The 23216-nt window shown below is 42.0% G+C and overlaps 1 protein-coding gene across 1 annotated transcript in view; it reads left to right on the top strand.

Moving 5' to 3' along the window:
• LOC128438458 (thrombospondin type-1 domain-containing protein 4) overlaps positions 1-23216 on the top strand; it is a 44070-nt gene continuing 20854 nt past the window's right edge. The window contains exons 1-6 of the mRNA XM_053421045.1: positions 1-49; positions 228-297; positions 1496-1812; positions 3165-3585; positions 4862-4964; positions 8175-8311. Of these exons, the coding sequence (XP_053277020.1) occupies positions 21-49; positions 228-297; positions 1496-1812; positions 3165-3585; positions 4862-4964; positions 8175-8311 (1077 nt within the window). The 5' untranslated portion in view covers positions 1-20. The remainder of the gene's footprint in view (positions 50-227; positions 298-1495; positions 1813-3164; positions 3586-4861; positions 4965-8174; positions 8312-23216) is intronic.

Below are 23216 nucleotides of genomic sequence, written 5' to 3' on the forward strand. Positions count from 1 at the left end.
CCTTCGACTCCAGGAGAGCTATGCAGGGAGCCTGTATCTGGATTACCAGGTAACATCAGTCAGATTGTTTTTATCTCTTTATTCATTCATTTCTATTTATGGATGAAATGTGGATGGATGTCTGTGATCTTATTTTTTGTGTGATTGGCTCATTCTCTTCACACCATTTAAATTTCTGAAACCATTAAGGCCATTTGAATCCAACTACCTCTGTGTTTTGTCTGTAGAGTTTCTGTGCTGCTGCTGCTGCTTTGCTCAGAACTCCTGGACTGCCAGCAGACAACAGACCACAGGAAGGTGAGCAGCAGTTGTATAGCAGTTGGTGCCACTGGCAAAAAAACTCTGTTTAAACATGTGCGATCTGTTTTTTACTCTCACTCTCGTAATAGAGTACTTATACAAATATTTCCAGGAACTCTTTTATCAGCCTAATCGCGCGTGGTTGGCACAGGCGAGTGGAAAGCTTGTCTCCAAACATGACTGCATCTTGTTAACGTAGCAAAATGCCACCTCAAGATATAGGCTTTCAAACCACATTCTTTTTTCCCAGGGGAAACCTGACCCGGGTGCTAATCTGTGAAATAGCAACTGCAGAGTGAAATGTTGTGTTGATCGTAGCGAGAACAAGAGGGCTGATGTCGGCGGACCACCTCTTGATCTCTGGGGCCACAGGAACTGCACGGATGCAACAAGTGTATGAAGATGACTGACAGATCAACTATCATGTCAGGGTGTAGGGGTTTTGGTGCGAGTCAGCCCCATGTGTTTCCATCGGGAGTCCAGCTGTGTGACCTATGCCTGACACGGGAGATGACAGTGGCGTAGAGTTACAAAGGCTGAGGCAGGGAAAGGGGAGGTGGAGGGAGGTCTGAGGTCTCTCTGAATAGCTGCACAGGCGGATTGACAGCCGAAGAGCTTCCTGCCAACTCTCCCTACTGCTCCTGTATTCTCTTTCCATCCGCTTAAAGTCAACGCCAGCTGAACTTTTTACGATGGCCATGTGTTTGCCCAGAGAGGTTGCTGTGAATGGAGACAAAGTGGCCCTTAAAGAGCAGGATTTCCACGCGGCTCCATGGACAAAGCCGCCTTGGCACAGGACTCCTGCTGGCAGGTTCCTCAAACAGAGAGTTCAGTGATCACAGCTAATACATCCCTGGCAGGGCTGCACAGGGGATAGAATCAACAGTGAAAAGTGCAGGTAGCCAATGGGGGATAGTCCACTAACAGATACCCACTAATCAGCCAAATCACGGTTTTATAACCATGAACAGAGGTCTGTTTCACGAACAGTGGTAGGAGGCAGAGGAGCACGATAGTCATGATGATGAGATTAGGTCACTGAATTGTGCTTTTATACAAGGCCATTATCTGGCGGAGATTAAAGTACCGTTGATGGAGGCTTTTCATCAATCCTTGGCATCCACATCTTGTAGTGCTATCCTGTTTCTTTGCACTTGTGGTGTGAGTAATTGTGGTTATTTCTGTCTCTTTACAGGTTCATCAAAGGGCAGAGCCCCAACAGGAGTTCAAGTCAGAACATGCACAAATTCAGGGCTCCTGGGGTGCCTGGGAGTCCTGGTCAAGCTGCTCCCGGAGCTGTGGAAAAGGGGTACAGGAGCAAAGCAGGCCCTGCCTGCCTGCTTACACTCCAACCCAACATTCGTCAAGAAGATCTGGAAGTCGTCCTCAGCAGTCGGGCCACGTCATCTCAGCCACGCAGCCGACACTCTCTGTGCACAGTGACACGGGTAGGCCTGTCAACAGCAGTCGTCGTGGTGAGCTGAGGAAGGAGACTCGACCAGATGGACGAAGGTATCACACATGGTTCTGTCTACAAAACAAATCTGTGTTGTAATCGTTGTAATCCGAACTTTCTACTGCTGTAATTGTGTTCAGAAGGGTTCAGATATAGAGGAATAACAAAATGAAGAGAATAAAGCATGCAGGTGCCTTCATAGAGGCCACACGGATCACTGAATGCTTTGAAATTAAATAGTCAATCTAAATGATGTAATTTGTAAGAGAGGTGATGTACAGACAAGTAGAATTTATGTGAGGCCCAACAGAGGTTGGGCATCTTCAACAGAAACGAGACCGGTCTGATAGTTACTGGTTTTATACTTAATGATGATTATCAAAAAATGTTCCCTGACTTTATGATGCTGTAAACACGAAGTGAAACGTGGAACCATTTGGCTATCACCATTTGAATGAAAAGATCTGCAGCTTCTCTGTACGCTGCTCACACTTATCCTCTTTCTACTAACCGAGAAGAAAAGGTTCCAGGTTCACCTTCATTCATAATATTCTGATTACACAGACATTCCTTGTTGGGGCTGTTAGATGGCATGGATTCGTTGGTCCCTGGCACTACACCAGCTCCCCTGTGATTGCCAGAAATCCAGAGTGTAGCCTACAGCAAATGTATGATTTATCTGAACCATTCATCAAATCGGACGGAGAAAAGATTAAACTTGATTACCTTCCTACTGTCCTACCTACCTTGATTACCTTGACTACCGTCTGTAGTTTCTTTGGTATATTGCAGCTCATGTCTTTGCTTGGATATACAAGTCCTTAAAGACCCTGTAGGGCCATGATGCATGCTGAGTAGCCTGGTCTAAAAGTGACTCTGTGGAGCCGTCACTGTGGGTCATCTGACTTCCCTCCAGTGGAAAGCTAGTCTTTTATGGCCGGAGTCAAAGGCTCTGCTTGTGCTTGGCAGCTTTGTGACCTCCTTCCTGTTGTGCTTGCTTTTAAACAAACAGCACTGACAGCTGAGTAATGGATTTTTTTTTTGTGGGAATCTAAGGAGCCAAATAATAACAAAAGCGCTCATGATTTCTGGTACTGGGATCCTGGTGCTCCCCAAAAGTTCTTGTTCGGGTAAAGCTGCTTGACAGTTTTCTTCGTCAATGAGGACATTTAGCTTAAACACCCCAACAGAGGAAGAAACTGATCCAAATATACTGCATGGCCCCTGAAGTACAGGCTGTAGTTGGCTCTTATAGAGTTAGTAGGCAATCATTTCCATAGTGAGACAGATGATAGGTAAGTGGATTCATTTCTGCTCCTTTCGGCTGGGTCTTATGTTGCTCAAGATATGGAAGTGATCATTGGTATACTGTCCCTGGTTTAGGTGTTTGTCTTGTTTGTATTTTCAGGAGGCTCGGTCACATCGTCCCAGGGAGGTATGGCTTTGGGAGCGCTCCGTATGTTGCTCCGCTGCAGACTGACACAGGCAAGGGATCGAGGACGGCTGGCCCCCACAGACAGAGACGCTCGGCAGCTGCCCACCACCCCACAGCCATAGGCCAAGGTGGCCACAGGTCAAGCAACCTGGACCCTTCTAACAACCTCCACCGCTACAGCATACCCTACGTGCAACCAAGGGCACAGCAGCCCAACAATCAAGTCTGGGCCCCCCTCTACCAGCCTGGATCAGTCCACCAGACTGAGGAGCAGCAGCTACAGTCAGGCAGCCAGACCTCAGGGCACCAGCAGCACCACACAAGACCCTATAACCCTTTACCTACTTCTCTCTGTACGGGGGAGCACGCTCGCTACAGGATCTGTAACAGTAATGTACGCAATATTTTCATATCATCTGTGTATGTCTGCTAGTGAGAGGCATTTAAAGGATGTTACAGCGTCTAAGCACATCATTGACTTACACTCATCACTGCAATGTCTTTATCACCTTTTTGTCGATCAGTTGGTGAAAAACATCACATGCAGATTTGACATATTAGTGCTTTAGTTTTATTGCTTAAGCTCTGATGAAGTACTTGTGAACTCCTTATCTAACCTTTGTACATTATAAGAAAGGGTAAGAAGTGTTAGAACAAGTGTGTACACTATCAAGCATTTTAAGGGGTGATTTTTTTCACTAATGTGTTCCATTTTAATTGTAGAAATTGTTGTTTTCTTTACCCTGGAATGGGCCCTTTATATTTAAATACTTTATATTAACATTGGGAGCAGGTCCTCTCTATGGTAGCCGCCATGTTTTTGACAGTAGCCCAAATTGGACAAACTAAACAAATGTTTTGAGTTTTTGACATCTTTCATGTTTGAAAGGGGAGGGTGAGGTAGGGGTTTTCAGCTGAAAAATAAATATTTACCACTAGAAGTCACTAAATTCTCTTACACTGACCCTTTAACTTTAACCATAAGAGTTAAAGTAAGTCTGGTGATCCGTATTTTTCTATACTCTATTGGTCCATGCCAGATAAAGCATACACCTCTAATTTATCCAAACATTAAAACATAAACTTTGCCCTTACAATAAAACAAACTGAAGCTTGCAAATACCTGAGATTTTCTACATCGTTTTGGATCTAAATATTTACTTGAATTTAAATAGATTACATTAAATATTTTATAGCTTTAGGAGAAAAAAAAACTTGGGTAAAACTTTTGGCTTCGGAAACCTCCCGTCAAATCCCAGCTGTAATGCAAAAGAGTGAGCTTTGCTTATCGGATTCATGGAGTCCATCCTTTGCATCAAAATACATCTAAACAGAGGCTGGTTCTGTATATTGTCTCTGGTGTGCCATGATGACACAGATATTTAAGCAAAGTAAAGCAGACCAGCAGCTTGTTTAGACAAAGGAGATATGATGAGACACGAGGGAGATTAGGTTTCACTGGCGAGCCTTCATAAATACTGGAATCTACCTACTTTTTGGCAAGAACGAATGAGCCACAAGTGGAAGGTTAAAACAGTTAAAACAGGGCAGGTTGACTCCAGCAGTCAATCAGAGGCTGCAGAGCATGACAATGAGTAATGTGAGCTTCCTGCAGCACTGAATCTTCATGGAAATAAATGTATGTATGTGTGTTTGTGTCTGGTCCTTAGGCCTGTCCTCCATCCAGCAGAAACATCAGGGCTGTTCAGTGTTCTTCTTACAACAACCAACCTTTCATGGGCAGACTGTACAAGTGGGAACCCTTCAACGAGGGTAGGTTTTATCGCACATATTTATGTACTGCAAGTGTCCACAGCTTGTGCACGTATATACAATATATGTGTAAGTGAGAATATTCTCACATTTGCAAAAAAAATTTTTGAATAGTCCATAGTTGTAGTTTTTTCTATGGATCTTAGGACCAACAAGCTGTTTAGCTCTTGTGCTGGTGATATAGATTTTAACAAATGAGTTATAAAAACAAAATCAAATTTTATTCAAAGAAATTTAACAATGGATAGTGCTACATCAAACAAGGCTAAAAGTCAGAGTCATGTGGTGCTATGAGGCTACCTATGCAGAACAGAATGAAAATTCACTCATTCTCTACTCACCACTATACCATTGGACAGATGGGTGAAGTGTTTGAGTTCACAAAACAATTTAGCAGCTTCAGTTGTAAACAGTATTGCAGCCAAATCCAAATTGAATTGTAGTAACTGGTGACCTTGTCTTCAAACATAAAACATAAAATGCCTCCACACTGCTCCTATTCTGTCAAGTCTCCTAAGCCCTGAGATTCAGATTCGATGCGAAAAGGCCTCATTTACACAGGGTCTTTAGCCTAAATGTCTATTAAATGTAATTAGCTCTAAACATAGACCAAACATAACCAAAGCATTTCCTTTGCCAGAGCCAATGCTAGTGTTGCTAAGACAAAAAATGCCTGAAACATAGAGTGTATATAAAGATGGATGATATGTCAGTTACCAAAAGGTGAAGCCAAAGCATATTGATCGCCTCCTGGTGGTTGGCTGTAATATAGGTCAACAAACAAGGAGCAAGTTGTGATGAAGTCCACATGAAATAAACCTTTCTTAAAGATGGGTTCTGTCATTTTAGGTAGTTCTTATAACACAGATAAAAGTTTTCATTCTCCCTGTAAGTTAGATTTGATTAGTTAGTGGTAAAGTGTATCAGCAGGACCTCACTACCATAGCTCCATCCGCCCGATTGCTACTGCACAAGATGGGGGCATCTGTATTTGGGTTATTTTTGGGCTTAATTTCTATATGGTGGGAAAAAGTGGAGACACGTTTTTATGAACAGTGTATAGTTTAAAAGGTCGAAAGAAAGACAAAAGAAATTTACTCAACAAAATAAAAAATGTATTAGTTTTAAATGTGTAGCATCAGCTCCCTGTCCCCTGAGCCATATCAACTAAGGTGTGCTGTGATGTCTGACCTTCAGTATTTCACCTGTTTGTAGCCTCAAAGATAAATGTTCATTCACACAAACTCTCTGACCCCACTCACTTCACATATCCAAGCAACAGTCAAAAAACCTCCTGAAATCTAATTTCTCAGTGAACACTAATGGAAATAAAAGTTTCCAAATTAATATCCTGTCACACAGATGTTTATTTTGAGATCTAGTCTTTGACTGAAAGCTAATGCAGATGTAAAGATGAAATATCCCCAGGTAGATATATGAGCCTGGATCACGTGACACCCATCTTGAAGAGTGTTTAAACATACTCTTGTGTATCTGTCGGAGAAATATTTGGCTTTTCAGGTTTAAGAAAATATCTAATTGATTAAGTACCTGAACATGCTGGACAGAGCAGGGATCGGGATCCTTTCACTGCTGTTCTTTGTGTCATCAAATAAAACAGGGAATGTAGCTCCACACAAATGAAAGCTAACATTTATTGCTTTTTAATGGGACATTATGTTATGTTATAAGGGACTTAAAAACTTAAAAAATTATTTTCAAATTTTAACTCCTTTATGGCATCTAGCACACATTATACCTTAAACTATTTAAAATGAAACTTAAGGTCAAGTCACAAATCGACAATCACTGACTGAAATTAAACATATAATTTGAATCTGACAGAATACAGCTTGAGGGTTGGACTTAAGCAGACGTGCCACCTATTTACATTAGTACGATGGTAACTGTTATGGAAGTTTTCTGGAAGCTGGTGGAAGGAGAACTCAGGCAGCAGCTAATGCAGAAGATTTTAATGTAGACTTGATGCATCAAGACCAGAAGGTGGAACAATATACAATCGCTAACAGAGTAGCATGAGCAGTTGTCACCCCCAAGTCTGAAGATGTCTCCCACAGCATCCCCATATATCTTCCTCTACTTGCGTCACCCATTCTAACAGCACATCCATGAATGACTAGAATTGCTCTTACCCTCTGTGTTACATGTAGATGTTTGCATCCCATTGGATAGTTAAGCCTGAAGCATGCATTCCTAAATCACATTGTGTCCTTACTTCTTGTCCCTGGAGTAATTTAGAAAAGTTGGTGCCTCTCTGGCTGGGTCATCTGAGTTATATATGAATGTCCCTCAACGAAGACACCACAATGCACTGTTGGTTGGCCCTTTATCTATAACCTGGCTTTGGGTACTGTTTAAAGAGAGAAGGGAGTATGTGTGGAACTAAACAGGCACTCTTCTCCTGTACAGATATAATATACAATATATGCATAACATATAGTGGCATATACAATAATGTGTGAGGATGGTCAAAGATTCCTCAACAGTAACAATGTCCCTCATGGTGTGACCTTTAGATGTTTTATGGCCTCTGCTACAGTTCTTTCTAACATTCTCTAAATGTGAGCCCATTGTATGCTACAGATTCAGCTATTTTTTATTCTACTTGGCTACTAAATATTGAGTTTTAAAGGTTCAGTGTGTAGGATTTAGTGACATCTAGCAGTGAACTTGCATGTTGGTTTAGTGAGAGGAACCACTCCCTGTAATTATAAAGTGTTTAAATACAGTATAAAAGGCCCAGTCTAGGGTTAATGTTCGGGTTATGATATGATATATATTTTTCAACAGTTTAATTGAATTCTCCCAGAATAATAATTCCTAGATCTTAATGGAAAAAGCAGACCTGTTAAGGGGACTGATATTTATGTGTGCTGTTTGAAGCAGATCCAAGTTTAAATCTGGTCTCATTAATATTGTATCAATAATATCCCATCTTAAAAATTGCAAACCGGAGCCTCACAACCGTTTGTGCTGTGATCTTTGGTGGAATTGATCTACAAATGCAAATGCAGAGGGATGCAATCTACTGAGTTCCATTGTAGTTATTAGTTTTTGTTGTTCATCATGTTTTTGTTTATCTTTTTGAAGTTTTGTTGCCCTTCATGTTTGGTCACTGTGTGCTGTGAAACTAGTATGTTGTCAAAACATCTCTGGATACCTAAACCAATATCATCAATCTCCTCTCAGTTCCTGGGGATCAACACTGTGAACTCAACTGTCGGGCCATAGGGTTCAGGTTCTACGTGCGGCAGTCAGACAGGGTGGTCGATGGGACGCCATGTGGACAGAATGATACCTCTCTGTGTGTGGCGGCAAAGTGTACGGTAGGTCTTTTATTATCTCATAACTGTCAAACTCATTAGTGGATTACTGCTTTCCTTTCACCCACATGTGCATTGTGAATGAGCAGGTTATTTTATTAAAAACTTAATTTGGATATTCCATGGTGCATTCTTATCAATGAATGAATCATTTTTGACAATGAGTCATTTTTCTGGTATATGTTATCTGATATATATATATATATATATTTATCTAAGTCTTATAATCAACTAACCCAACCAAACCCAACCCATACTTTAGCAATAACCCAATCTGAAGGTTTAATCCCAGCCCAGACTCATGTCTCATTTAACTCAAACATCACAGTCCCTTCAATATATAAGGTGTGTGGGAGCCTGACAGTTCAAGTCTGTTGTGGGACTGTTTAGTACATGTCAGGCAGCAAGTCTGACGCAGTGATGGTTGTGAGCAGCAGAGGGCACTACAGCATAAGACAGCTCCATGAAAAGCATGGAGGAGTGAAGTGAAGGTCAGGGTGAAGCTCTCACCTCCCCCTTGGGCCAAGGCTGCAGGTCTGGGATCTCAATGTAGCACATAGTTGCACTTGTGACCCCATATTTAATGCACACTATGAAAACACACCTGTGAGCACAGAGCTGGAGAGACATGAGTCGCTGTGTGGGTCTGCTTATGGCTGGCTATGTATTCAGCGTTCTGGATTCATGACAAAATTCTTTTCAGCAGAGAAATATGTTGAAGAATTGGAGGTCATTTCCAGTTGCTCGTGCTGACCTTGCTGTGTTAACCCCATCTATTTCCCATGCGCTGTAATCCAGCAGAAATCTTTGCAACATCAAGATTTAATCAAAACAGAAAACCCTCTGATCTCTCATTTTGGCCTTGATCAGAGTCTCACTGTGAACGCAGTCAACACCATGACCCTCCACGTGGGTAGGTTGAATTATTACAAATAATGTAAACTGAACCATGATTGATGGGTCTGAATCAAGGAATTAAACACAAATAAGTGAATAATTTATTTCCCTGCCCTCTACTTTGCTGGATGATTATTTTAGGCTTCAAACCCATCATCAGCTTTTCAGAAAAGGGAGTTTTTTCCCCCCATCTATATCCCCACTGAGATTTTCTCAGCTGGTTCAGCAATTTGAATTGGAGATCACCCAATAAGCAAGCCAAGAGATAATATAAAAACATCTGGATAATTTAATTAAAGTCAGAGCTGCTCTCAACAGTGAAATTAAACGTGATTGTTTGGTGGTTGACCTGACAGACTCTGCACTCCCCTCCAAGGGTAACAGAGTAACAAGACTCAGCAGATACATACAATGACATATGGGATATACATAAATGCACAGGAGACGTGATTGTATGTATTTTGATTTTAAAAGAGACCAAAAGGGGGGAGGCTGGTAAAGACACAGCTAACCCTAGCAGCAGCAGAAGAACCATGGAGCATGAAGGAATCACAGGGAAGAATAAGTGTCATTCACTCCCGTTCGGCCGACTGTGTCGGACCTAACGTGATACTTTTCAAAATACTATAACATCAAGCAAAACTTTTGAATTCAATGTTTTCTAAATACAAAATACCAATCAGTGACATTTGATTTTCATATAACATCTTTTCAAGAGGTTTAGCATAGTGTGCACATGTCATGTCTGTGGATGACACAAGACTGTTTATAAAGATGGACAACACATCCCCACTTCCCGTATATGTATGCTGCTATCTGTCAATTATTTCCATCTTTATATACAGTGTTTGGAATGGCCTTGTTTGTATGTTGGTTCACCATTTCGGTTTTGACTAAAGTACAGGATGCCATAAAAAAGGCCATGCAAACCTGTGATATTTGCTCAGGATATCCAAGGTCTCTGGATAATTGCTAAGAATTCGGTGATGCCATCATCTTTTCTTGAGTGCCACCAGCAGTTGAGAATATAAATTTGTGTCCAATGTTTTGATTTATAAACATGACTGTAAGAGTGATATTTTCCTTACCCTCAGCTGCACTCTGTCTGATCAAGCATTGATCTCAAAGCATTGCTGTAGAAATATCACAGAGGCATTGGCATGACCGTGTACTCTACAGTCTAAAATACAGATGACAACTGACATCCTATTATTGAATCTTGTTATATCATTTAATAGCTGATTGGAAACCAAAGCACAGCTCTGCACCACAGTTACACCCTCTCAGATGAGTAACTGACAGCGAGACTGATGCAATTTGTCTGGAATATATTTTACATGAACAGGCTTGATTTCATTTTAGACCCCTTGGTGAATCTCATTACAATCTGACATGTTGCATGTTGCATTCAGCTGTACACACTTATCTAATAGCTGAGTGATCTAATAACCTTCAGGCCTTAGTTTTTTGGGGGCAGCAGCAGAAGTAAGGATCCATGTGGGATAAGTGACTAGTTTTGATGTGGTCCTGGCAACCTCCAGCTCCTCCCAGAGGCCAACAGGATTCTGCACAATTCATTGTGTGTTTCAAAATGTGAGAGGGTCTCTAGTCCTGGTATACAGGAATGACAAATAATCAGTTTTTTGGGAGAAATGGTGTGATTGAGGAGTGATCAATCTTTCTGAATTCTTAAAGTGTGTGTTTGTGTTTGTGTTTGTGTGTGTGTGTTTGTGTTTGCGTGTGCGTGTGCGTGTGCGTGTGTGTGCACCAATAACAATGTGAATAATACTTGGAAAAAAGCAAGATATTGCTCCAGATGAGAAGAGAATTTTAGAGCTGATTAGTGTGGATCAGTAACAAACGACATGCTTGTTGATTTAATGTGCACAGCATGAGTGGTATCCACTGAGTTTAGGTTGAATCCTGCCTTCCTACCAAAGACGGTAAAATAAAATAAATAAATAAAATAAAAATGGCCACCCACACATTTCCCCCAGTGCTGTTGGTGGTTAATCTGACTCTGACTACTGGTCAGTGTGTTTGTGTAGGAGAGCGAGAGGGAGTGAGGCAAAGAGCGCTGTCTTCTGGTTCTTTTAGATGCCACTCGGTTTCAACCTTTCAAAATAAACTGCAGATTTAGTTAGCAGCATCTGATGTAGGATGCTCACCTGCACGCGCAAATTGTCTCTCTGCACATGCAGCACTCTCAAAGGTGATGGTGGGGTGGCAGCGAGTGGATGGCAAGATTGACAGGTTATTAAACGGATAGTTTACTATGAAATTTCACTCATCATCTACTCACTACTTTGTCAATGGAGGGGTGGGTGAAGTGTTTGATTCCACAAAACACTTTAAAGCTTCTTACCCCTAAAACTCCAACTGTTTTGTGAACTCAAACACTTCACCAACCCCTCCAGTGTCATAGTAGTGAGTAGTAGTAGATGCTATCACTCGGTGAACTATCACTTTAAGAGGGATTGTGTTTTTGTCATTTTGGTGCAACACCACAATATTCTGCTCTGGATCTTAAAAGTTCACCTTTCTTTGAGTCTGTCTGTCACATTTACTACAAAATAATTTTGGTTTATTTTCCTAAAACTAATATGGGGGTTATCTTCCAAAATAACCCCCAATAAACACAAAAAACTAAGCAGTGGTCTAGTATTCCATTTGAAATATAAGACTTGTGAACTACATGGTTGAGTAGTTGTCTCACACACTGCTGCTTTGAACTGATGAACTGTCCCTAAGGCACAGAGAGCTGTTACTGATATACTCCAACCTGGAGCTGTGCCAATAGAAGAAATGCATCTGATTCAGATTAGATCAAAGCAAAACATTATTTCAAACTAATTATGCAATAGAAGCATCCTGCAGGTCACAGCCTGTCCTTACACAGATACTCAACATTTTTCCTAGAAGCCCAAAACACATAGATGACGTTGCCAAAGGAAGAGCTATTTGTCATTGGGTATATGTCTTTTAAGGATAATTTTGAGTTGTCTAGTTGTATGTATACGTATTTATCCTGCTCATTATTTAAAAAAGAAGCCTCTTTGTTGCGCAGTGCTGTGATTTCTTCAGAAGATTTTATACACCAGACTTTCTCAACCATTGGTCCCCGGCCCATTTGTTGGCCAAGAAATGTTTTCAATTTCTTACAAGTGGGCCTCAACAGCCACATACGTCATCAGTTTGAGACTCCCAGTGACAGGTGAGCTAATGCTAACCGCAATTGCAGTATTTGGAGTGATGGAAAAGTTCCTTAAGCGGAAAAAACAACCACTGTCATGACCTTTGGCCCCTGGTACCTCTGCAGGCGCCCTCCATCTCATAACTCTGAATCTGACTCTGGGCCACCATCATATTGGCCTGTGACAGAGCGTTGTGACTATCTTGTTTTACAACCTGAAACTAATGAGACAAATGAAGGTCTTTCAAGGTTCATACCCAGTCATTTGCAGTGTGGTTTTTGGACAGGACCATCAGTGCATGGATCATTGGCTTCAATTAATTCTCAGTGATATTGGAGCCTAAGTACTTGTACTGAACGCTTTAGGTTAGATGATGTAGTAGATTGAATAGAGCATAACACGCTTAGAGGTCTACAACCTATAGTGGAGCCTGCTACCTTTTTCTGACCGAACCTGTCCAAAGCCAGAGAGAAAAGGAACCAAGCCCAATCTGATCCCGAAAAGGATTTACAGGTTCCTTTGTGCCTGAAAATGAGTCGAGCAGTTAATGTAAACTGCACTGACTTTGTCTCACTGTGTGTGTCCTTAATAGACATGGCTACTTCTTGTTTTCTGTGATCAGCCTAGCTAATGTGCTCAAACCAAATAATTAGAAAGTTCAGTAAAAGTACATGGCAGATTTCAAGGTAAATCTGTATACAATGTTTAGTGCTTGTGCTCAGTTATACACATCTACATCCTGACTGTAAGGGAGTGTAGGCAGCTGTACACTTTGAAGGACACTCAGCTTTGTGTGCGCTGCTGGGTCTTTACCTCCCTTCATGATATGTCCGGTCTCTGGTGGCTCAGAGGAGAGACTTCAAACCTGCTCAGCAGCACTGCACTGTGGATTTGATGGCTCAGCAGACAGCTGATGAAATATATGGGTTTGGACCAACAAGGAAAGGAGAAAAAGTTTTCTCTCAGGGTGAATTCAGTGGTGGATGTAAAATCAATTTTTCTAAAGAAAGTAAAAAGTAACTGTAGACGTGCAAATAGGAAAAAGAATCCCAGTTTGGACGAATGTGCAAAACAGGAAACAGTAATTTAACAGTTAATCAACTGTAGGTGAACTGAATGAAGTGTAAAGTGGGTCGACAGTAAATTAAGACTAGTACTGGTGACAGTCTGCAGTAAGATGAGTGTATGACGAGTGTATAAAATATCTAATCTGCCCCAAAAATAGATTGATATGCTGCATGATTCTATTCTGGTTCAATTAACTCATATGTCATACATAATCATGTATAATTATTTAGTTTCAGTTGTTTTTATTTCATTAAAGAAAACACTGTGCATCATTTTAGTGATATTATAGGATTATCTCAAATACTTGTTATTGTGTGATCAGTTTCTTTGGCCTAACTTTTTGTCCTAGAAAAGTAAAACATTTCTCAGAGACTTGCATGTCGACATGAGCACATTGAAAAAGCCGGCGCTGGAACTCCCCCTGAATGCAGTCACCCATTTCGGATGAACGGGTAAAGAAAGATCCCTTTATGGTGGGAATTCCACTCAGCTGCCACTTCTCTCCCTTTATACCAAGGAAGTGCATTTGAGAAGGGTGTGTGTATTTTTAAAGGGCGATCACTGACCACACACTTCTCTGCTGGCGGTGGTGGGCCCAGCTGAGGGTAAAAAATCTGGCTCGCCTGAACTATTATAGACCCTGTGCTTGGTTTGCACTGCTGAGCACAATGAAGTCTGAGACGATGATTAAATAGCATTGTGTACAGTTCTGAATGATGAAGTATAAATCGCTTTGATTCGTGCGGATGATAAATGTGCCACATTTTGCACGAGCCTCTAAAAACTATTTTTATTAATATTAATGTCTGCTAATAAGCAGTGCAGCATTGACCAGGCGGTTGTCAGCGCAACGTGTGATGTATTGTTGTCTCCTAATAAAGATGTGACAGATAGAATGCGGCTGCGTCTGACCTGGTGTCAAGGTCTCAGCCGCAGTCCTCCTCTCAGACTGGCGTGTTTCCCAGCACCCCGAGCGTGGCCCCGGCACAAACTCATCAAACAGGCCACTCCTCACTTCTCTGCTCTGACAGCTGCATCTGTTTTATTCATTCTCTCACTGGGGTGGACGGGCAGACTTGTTAAAAGGGGGATGAGTGCTCTGATATACAGCCTGGCTGGCACATACTGGTGGAGGTGCCTCCATCCCATCTCAGTCTCGACAAGCACCAGCTGTAGGCTCACAGGGTGTTCCCCATCATCACCCACAGCAAATGGTTATGGATTCATGTCAACACTGCCTCTCGTTAGTAATTGGACTCAAATTAGCGCTAAATAAATTCAATAATGTAATTATCTGATGCTATAAAATTGGGGGAAATCACGATGACAGCTAAGACTGACTTATGATTGGTTAAGCGCTTGTATCAGGGGGACATCCAGGAATCGGGATAGTTTGGCTTCATTTCTGGACAGTAGGAGGAAGTGGAGACACGTCATCCATCTTTATTTACAGTCTATGGGTTTAACTAGTTTTGCTATCCCCATTGGTCATGTGACTCTGATCTGTGGGGTTGTCACAGTCGGTCAGGAGTCTCCTGTGGCTCGACGGATGTCAGTGCAGGTAGGTCAGCTGCTTCATCACTTTAAGACTGAAATAATGCAACAACTAGCCAATTGAATGACTTGTCATATATTTTGTACAAACCTTCATTGTCTTCTCCTCAAACTTTTCATGTAGAGCCATCGAACAGATATAAAGTTCAGTTTGTCCGATATCATTCTCTGTCTAATAATCACCTGAAAAAGGAATAGTGTTCCCATGAGCCACAGCTGTACTTCTCTTCTTTAGCAGCAAAAGCTTGCATGCTAACGTGCTCGACTGAGACATTGATTGATTGATTGATTGACACCATACCTATTAAAAGTCAGTAGGTGATAAGCATGTAGCATTTAACGCAAAACACAGCTGTGTCTAAGTTCAGCCTTATAGAGCTGCTAGCCTTACTGCCGAGGCTTGCTCTTGTTAAACTGTTAAACCTTGACTTCAAATATCTTAAAACACTTTACTGCCAGGAATTGCCTCTTAGAGTGCCAGTATTACTTTGACTGCATTGTAAAGAGAGAGTATAAATGAGCTGAATATAGGTTGTTATGTAATGCTCAATTTATCCGTGGAACAGAGATACACTGTTTCTTCTAACTTTCCTCCGGGGAGTCAGAGTTCAGGTTCAGCTGTAGAGCAGCAGCAGCAGCTCTGGAACAGGGATGATACATTATCCTTCTTAGTGACACTTCTGAGGGCACTTGTTCCTGTCTTTTTGAATATGAGAACTCCAGGTTGGAGGATAGTTCAGACACTGAGAGGCTGAGATGTGATGAAGAGGACAGATTGATGTCTTCGTTTTGGTCTAAACTTCCTGGATCCTGACGGGATCTGCAGTCCCCCCTGCTGGCTCTCACTGGCCCATGTCGGCCCTTACTGGCGCTGTGTGGCTGGTGCTGTGTTTCCATTACATTTGATTTATCTCTGGCGGCCCGTCACGATATGAACATTGTCGGCAACTTATTTATTTTTTATCTATTTCTTTAGTTTTTTACAGTTTCACTTGTATGTCGCTGTAGAGCTGTGTTTAGCACCTCTCTCTCTCTCTCTCTCTCTCTCTCTCTCTCTCTCTCTCTCTCTCTCTCTCTCTCTCTCTCTCTCCCTTTTAAACACACAACACACACTGACAACGTGCCCCATGGTGGGACCGGCCATCTCACTGGGTCACATTGGGCACCTGAAGCACTGGGATGGTGGGCCAGTCTGGAAATAACTCTCAACAGCCTGACATGATAGAAAGTATTAATGTATTGCTTTGTCACAAAGTCTAGCTCATTGTCTAGCTCATTGTATGTATTTGATAATAAAGACATCCCTCGCTGTAATCTAATGCCACAAATATAATCTAACTCTGTGCACTCTGGGAGGAACACTGAGGTTTAACTATGGTAGTCCTGTTTTCTCTGGGTTCCAGACACTTGCTCTTACCTGCCACACGTCTGCTTGGCTCTACCACAGCTCATAAAGTCTTTCTTCAGGAGACAGGGGAGTGTCTGAACTTGTGAGTGGGGCCTCGTTCAAGCCGCTGACCCATTTGATGTGTTTCCAACACATCGGTGGTTTTACTTTTCATATCCGGTATTTTATATTAGGTCTGGTAATTTCCCCTCAATAATAGTTGTGTTTTTTCCCCATCAGTTCTGCCTTTTGTCACTCTTGAAATTATATTGTAAAGCATAGAAATAATGTTAGCATGAGCGCATTTTTTAATAAATTGTCTGGATTATGTTGGTTTGGTGCCACACAGAAAAACAGGACCACACGGAGAGCAGAAGTTGAGCCGGTGCTCGGCTCTGTGTTGAACTTCCATTTCCTGACCATATTCTCGTTGCTCAGCACAACAACAACTGGGCCAGCACCCTCAAATACTGATGTCAGCAGAAATAGAGAAAGTATTTGCACAATCAGACCTGTGTTGATTTTCCTTTTTGGTCTTCAGGATTCAAAGGAGCACCAAAAATACCTTTAGTAGTGATGAATGGAGATGAAACAAAGTGTAAGAAAGGAAATGAAACCCTGTGTGGAAGATTTTTTATGATTTATTGTTCTTTATTGCCATTGTGTTCTGTTTAATCTGCTGATCCGCTCTTTTGTGATGTACGTTGCATCGTCTCAGGGATGCACTTTGTAGTCCTGACATGATAACATGTATTTTCCTCAGTTTTTGCAGACTCTTGATATCATTAACTGACTCATGATGGTGTGTTCAGTACGTGTGGAGTACAAGCAGGTGGACAGATCTGATGGATTGATACGTGGCCGATAAGCTGGACTGATGACAGTGTCTGGGGGACAGCTGATGCGTATCGTGCTAGATGGCCGACACACAGCGGGTTGAGTGCAGTGAGCCCCAGGGTCTAGTCTTAGAGTCAGATTTATGGGGGTATACTACACAGATACGAGGTTGTATATTTAGCACTCCGGTGTCACACAGGTCTTCCTCAGACAGACGGCCGTTGACAGGGATTGGCTGCTATCTGGGTGGCTGTCAATTGAAGGGACAGTTGAGCACATTTCATGCCTCATCGGTTTGTTTGGAATGTCAGCGATCTGGAGCCGTTGATGTGTGGTCAGCACTCGCTGGCTGCCAGGAATTTAGGGTCGTTTGAGAGTGAGATAAAAGATGAAGAGGTGTGGGTGTGTGTGTGTGCTTGTAATTGTAGGTGTTTGAGAACGTGAGAATAGACTATATCTGTGTGTGTGCTTGTAAATGTGTAAATCTATTACTAAGTGAGTGTATCTGCACTGTAGGTTATCTGCTGCCTGAAGTTAAACCTTCTGGTAAATGTGTCTCTTATCTGAAGGCGTCCAGCTGCACTGTACAGCCATTAAACACAGAATCTGCTCTATTTGTTCTGTCTGGGTTTCTTTGTTTCTAAGCAGCATTACACAAAAACTACTCAACCATATTCTATGAAATGTTATGAATGGGCCAGAGGAAGAATCATTTTGTGGTCGATCTGGATCAGGGTTACAGATCAGGATTTCGCTTTTACTTTCTTATCATTGATTAATTCATGGATCTCATGAAAAAAATCATGTTTAGAGGACTGGTATTTATGAGTGTGTACAATTTGATGCCAATCCCAATCAAAATCTGGATTGAGTTAATTTAAATGTGGTCTCATGAAGGGATTTTTCAGCTTTGTTGGAGGTATTTAGTTTTTGTACTTTGCCATCCAGACATGACACCCTGTTGTGAAAGCAGAATTATGGAAAAAAAACACTTTAGGAGCAAACTTAGACCAATCAGATCATCCTCGGAAGCTAGAATATACTGTATGTTCCATTGATGGCCATGATGTTGATCCAAACACCACAGACGGGGACGGGAAAGCAATCACAGACGTCAGCTGCTGGAGTGTGTGATTGAAATGAAAGCCCACAAGCAGAACCTGTGCAGATGCTCTGATGTACAGTAACTGTTTTATATCTCCCTCTGCAGACCCATTTTTTTTTTTCAATGAAGAAAATATAAACAGCAGCCTGCCTCAGCCACACCTTGCCCCTCCCAGCACCAAATCCCCTCAGTCCACATGCTTTATAGATCAACTCTCCTCCCTCCTCTCCACTCCTGCCTTCATCAGTCAAACACATTTCTTAAAGGGAGAAATCATGGGATGAACATACCCGGCCTGGCTGACTAATACATATCCCAGATGCACAGAAATCATGTGTTCTCTCTTCCTGTGTTCTTACTAATCAAGTTAACAGATAAGGCTGTTTTGGAGGAGGTGGATACAAATAAATGGAGATGTTGGAGTTGACATTTGTTGGATATTTTGAATATACCTGCCAAGAAGTGGAAGTGCTGTATCCACATCCTCTTCCCTCGTCCTTAGCTGTGGACATGTATGGAGAATGATGTATGGGAGATTAATGACAGAAGCATTACAGCCGCCAGCTACAGTGTTTCCCTCTGAGGCCACACCTGCTAAAGTGGTTGCGGTCATGGTTTCTTCTAATGAGCTTTGGTTTGAAATGTCCAACAAAAGCAAAGTGAGGCTGGAAAGGTGACAGAGACTAAGAAGAGGGGCTGAGTACAAATATTGTGTGAGTGTGTGTCTGACAGTGTACAGCCCACCTGCTGTAGAGCAGGACTCTGACGTGTGTGCGTTGGCCACTGGAGGAATCAGGCGCCTGGAGCCAAAGCCGATTCGAGGCTGACCATCTTGTTGAAGGAAACAAAGACCCGCGGGTGTACTAGAGCGTCAATCTTGCCTCTGGGCGCCATGCCTCCATTATGAGATGTGTCCAGATCAAAAGCAGCTCAGGGGGAGCTGGACAGCACGTCTGTAGGTCTATCATGACGGATGGGCTGCTGAAAAGGGCTGTTCCGTCCTACGTGTCTGCAGCTGGAGTGTGTTTTACTAGAGAGATTACTTAGCCGCTCACTGTGCGTATACTGTATGTGTTGCTCCATGGTGTCACTGTGTGTGCGTGTCTCAGTTGAAACCGTTCCAGCATAAGCCAAGCCAGTTGCAGGTGTGAAGATATTCGTCTCATGCTACTCCTCTGCCGTTGGAGAATATCATGAAAGGGGGCAGGTGGTAACTTGACATGAATATAATTACCAACTAAATACTTTGCAATCTGTTCAGCTAATACCTGCAGTCCCAAGGTTCATAGTAGCTCTCAATTTGACTGGTGTTTAAAACTTTACAGATTTTCACATGGTAATGTCAAAGCCAAGGGAATCCTGTCCATTAATTCAATATACAGTCGGGTAAATGTATTTATCTATTTACTCATCTGTCATTCTTCTCTTTATATTTATTAGCTGAAACTAAACCTGTGTGTTTTTAAGTAAGTAATTTTTCATGCACATGCAAAAAAAGTATATGCTTATAGCTGTATTTGTTATCCGCTGTGTAGTAATGCAGTTTTTGAAATGACAAATAATGTAATTCCATACTAAATTGACCCTCAGGAGACTACATATCTCTATCAACAGTCCCCTTTAATTCAATCAAGCTGCACCAAATTACACACCCTCTATTCCAGGGGCGTTTCTAGGATTGAAAGAAAGGGGGGGCTTAGCCCCTAAGGATGCTGATTGTTTGCGCCAATTTTTTTGGGGCTCATTTTGGGCTGCGGATATCCATGTTTCACACAGTTCATAGATTGGCTCAATCAGAAAGAGTGTGATTTTTCTCTGTATCTTTGCTTGCATTCATTCAGTATAAGATAACAGAAGAGACAGAATTTCAGGGTCATTGTAAAATTTGACAACACAAATATGAACTGATTATAAATAACAACATTCTATAGGCACTGATATTATTGTTTTAAAATACTAGAGATAGATATTAATGCAAAGAATAGAGAGCTGTCGATAGTTATTTCTTACATTTCAAATTTGCTCGTTCACACTCTTGCTCACTGGAGACATTTTTTAACAAAATAGCTAGCTAGCTAGCTTAGTGTTAACATAGCTCATTACAATATTCCCTTTCATTTGCCTCAAGTAAACCTAAATTGAAGCAGGTAACAATCATTAACAACTACAGATAGCCACATTCTGTAATTACCTGTACTTACAATTTCCCTCCGTGCATCATTTACTATGAGCTAAACTCCTTGGCTGTAATCCTGCTGAGTGAGAAAGCCAGCACAGCAGCGATGCAGACTCCCCAAGGTCCTAGTGCCTGGTCTTTTATTGTTAAGTATGATGAGAGGCTATTGGATTGTAATTCGAAGGGGGAGAAAACATACAAACCAGAAACGCACTCACATATGTAGCATGTTAGAGTTATAAATAACTTGTCCATGTGTAAAACAATAGTTTAATTAAAAAAAAAAAACTATTTGGGGGGGCTGAAGAACATTTTAGGGGGGCTTCAGCCCCTGCTCTATTCCATGTATAAACTATTGAAAAAAATGTCACAATGTTAAAGAAAGTGAGAGGAACCCTGTTTCAGCCCTCTGAACCAGATCAGGTAATATTGGATAGGAATCCGACTTAACTTTTCTATATTTCAAGTAATACATCACATCTACATTATGATCTATTTGAAAAATAAAATAAATGTCTTGTCCTGCCATTCTGTTTTGAAAAGCATTCATTTTAAGCTCATTTCATCAAATCTATTGCACTGTTAAGAACTTTAAGCATTTACTGTATTTTTTGTTTTGCTAGCTCTGACTGGGCTAAGATAAGTTGGCTTTTATATATCATAAACTGAAATGGATAAAAAGTTTGTAAAAGTCAAGGAGGATCATTATAAGTTATAAATAAAACTCATCATAAAGATCTGTACTAACGTCGCATCGTATCATCGTGTCCTTCCTTTAGTTTCCCTCCATGTGTGCTCTGCTGCTCGGCCCATCTGACACACAGCCTTTCAGTGCCTGTAGTAGTTGATTGTGCAGGGGCCTGCTGTGGTCTCAGTGTGCCACTTCAAACCAGGGAAGTTTTCAATTATCTCATGTATATTGAAGGCCCAGAAGTGTCTTTGTGCAGGACCAGGTCCAGCCACAATGTCCAAGGGGAGTTTGGGCCTGTCCGTGCAACTTTATGAGAAAACCAACTGTCAGAAAGGAGGATGAAGAGCGTGGCCCTTCTCTTACTTCAGTATGTCCTGGTGAATTAGGGTTAAATGTTGTGGAAACAACAGCGGGACAATAAGAAACCATATGATGAGTTGGGTCTTATTTGCTGCAGCAGTTGTGCTTCCAGTGTTGCGACGTGGCTCGTAAGGAAGTATTTGGGGCTCAAAGAGGGAAAAGGGTTCTTATTGTTTTTGAGTTTTTGTTACTGTATCTTGGGAGTGAGCAAAGAAAAGTACTTTATATATTCCCCTCAGGAACACAAGACCGTGAAACTTTATTATTTCCCTCTTTTTTATGGTGTGGTTGTATTAATAGGAGAAAGCATGAAGGCAATCCCCTGCTTTAGTGTGTAATTCTGTACTTCCTATTTGCTGGCATCCCTTAAAGATGGCAAGACCACATGCCAATTATTTTCACACAGTGTAACCATGGTGGTTTTGCTGACACATTCATTTCAGCCGCCCTGCATAGTATTTCCTTCTCCTCTTACTTTTTCTGTCACATTTGAAAATATTCCCCAAAACTTCCCCCCTGACATCCAATTCACTGTCAGCTGCTGCCCTCTCCTCTCTACCTCCTTTCCCTGCTGTCTCCCTTTCCCTCCCTCCTATTCCTTTTTTCTATCTCTCACTCTCCCTCCTTTCAAAAAAACTCCAGTCCCCCCCCAATTCCTCCCCCAGCTGGACCTCCCCCAGCTCAGTTTACAACGGGAGAGCTCGTAGAGATCTGCTCTGTAGTGAGAGAGCTTCATTTTTTTGGGCATTCTCAAAGCTGCTTTGGCGAGGAGGAGGCTGACGGGAGCGGCCGCTGGACTCGTGCGTGAGCCTGAGTGACTGGTCCGACCATTTGCGTGGCCACATGAGAGAATGCTGTCAGGACTGGCTCCTCTGCTGCTCCTCTGCCTCCATGTGCGTGCGCAGGGGAAGCTGCGGTCACAGGTAGGACCTGCTGCACCTACGTTTGCTCCTGGAAGAAGAGAGGGGATTGCCATGGATGCTAAAGCTCTGCCTGTAAGAGTTGCATTGCATGATTTGTTGCTCAGTGTTTGCTCTCTCTCTGCCATCAGGTTTTTGACGTGGTTGATACATTGCTGCATGCTGGTCAATTAGAGAAATGTTGTGTTTTACTGAACACTGTGATTAAATTTGCTCAGATTAAGACGTCAAAATCCCTGGATGTAGTTGCAAGTAGGCCTGGAACTCATTTCCATTTAGTTTTAGTGCTTGTAAGCAGAATTGGAGAGCATCACTCCATGATTAGGAGCGTCAGTGCAAACCTATGAGGCGGTCCATCTCCTGAGTGGAGGTATTTACAGTATGGTTGTTTTCACTGTGGCTCTGATCACTCTTGGAGCTTTTTATTTTTCCACAGAACATTCACTGTCAGCTTGTGGGATTAGATTTCCCTCCGAACGGAGGACTCAGTGAGTCAGGCCTGTCCTGGGACTATAAAGATGTACTGAACTCTATTAGGGATAGACTGCGAGCCTGAATTAGCCTGTCACTGCCTGTGGCTCGACTCAGTTGGTTTTAGCTCACCTGTTTGCAGATGATTAATGACCCTGGTGTGAGGTGCCTGGGGTTGTCAATGCAAACTTGTGACGTGCCAAGGTCTTGATGAGGACGTCTCTGCCAATTCTACAAGGTTTTATTCA

The sequence above is a fragment of the Pleuronectes platessa genome, chromosome 1, assembly GCF_947347685.1.
Source record: "Pleuronectes platessa chromosome 1, fPlePla1.1, whole genome shotgun sequence".
NCBI lineage: Eukaryota > Metazoa > Chordata > Actinopteri > Pleuronectiformes > Pleuronectidae > Pleuronectes > Pleuronectes platessa.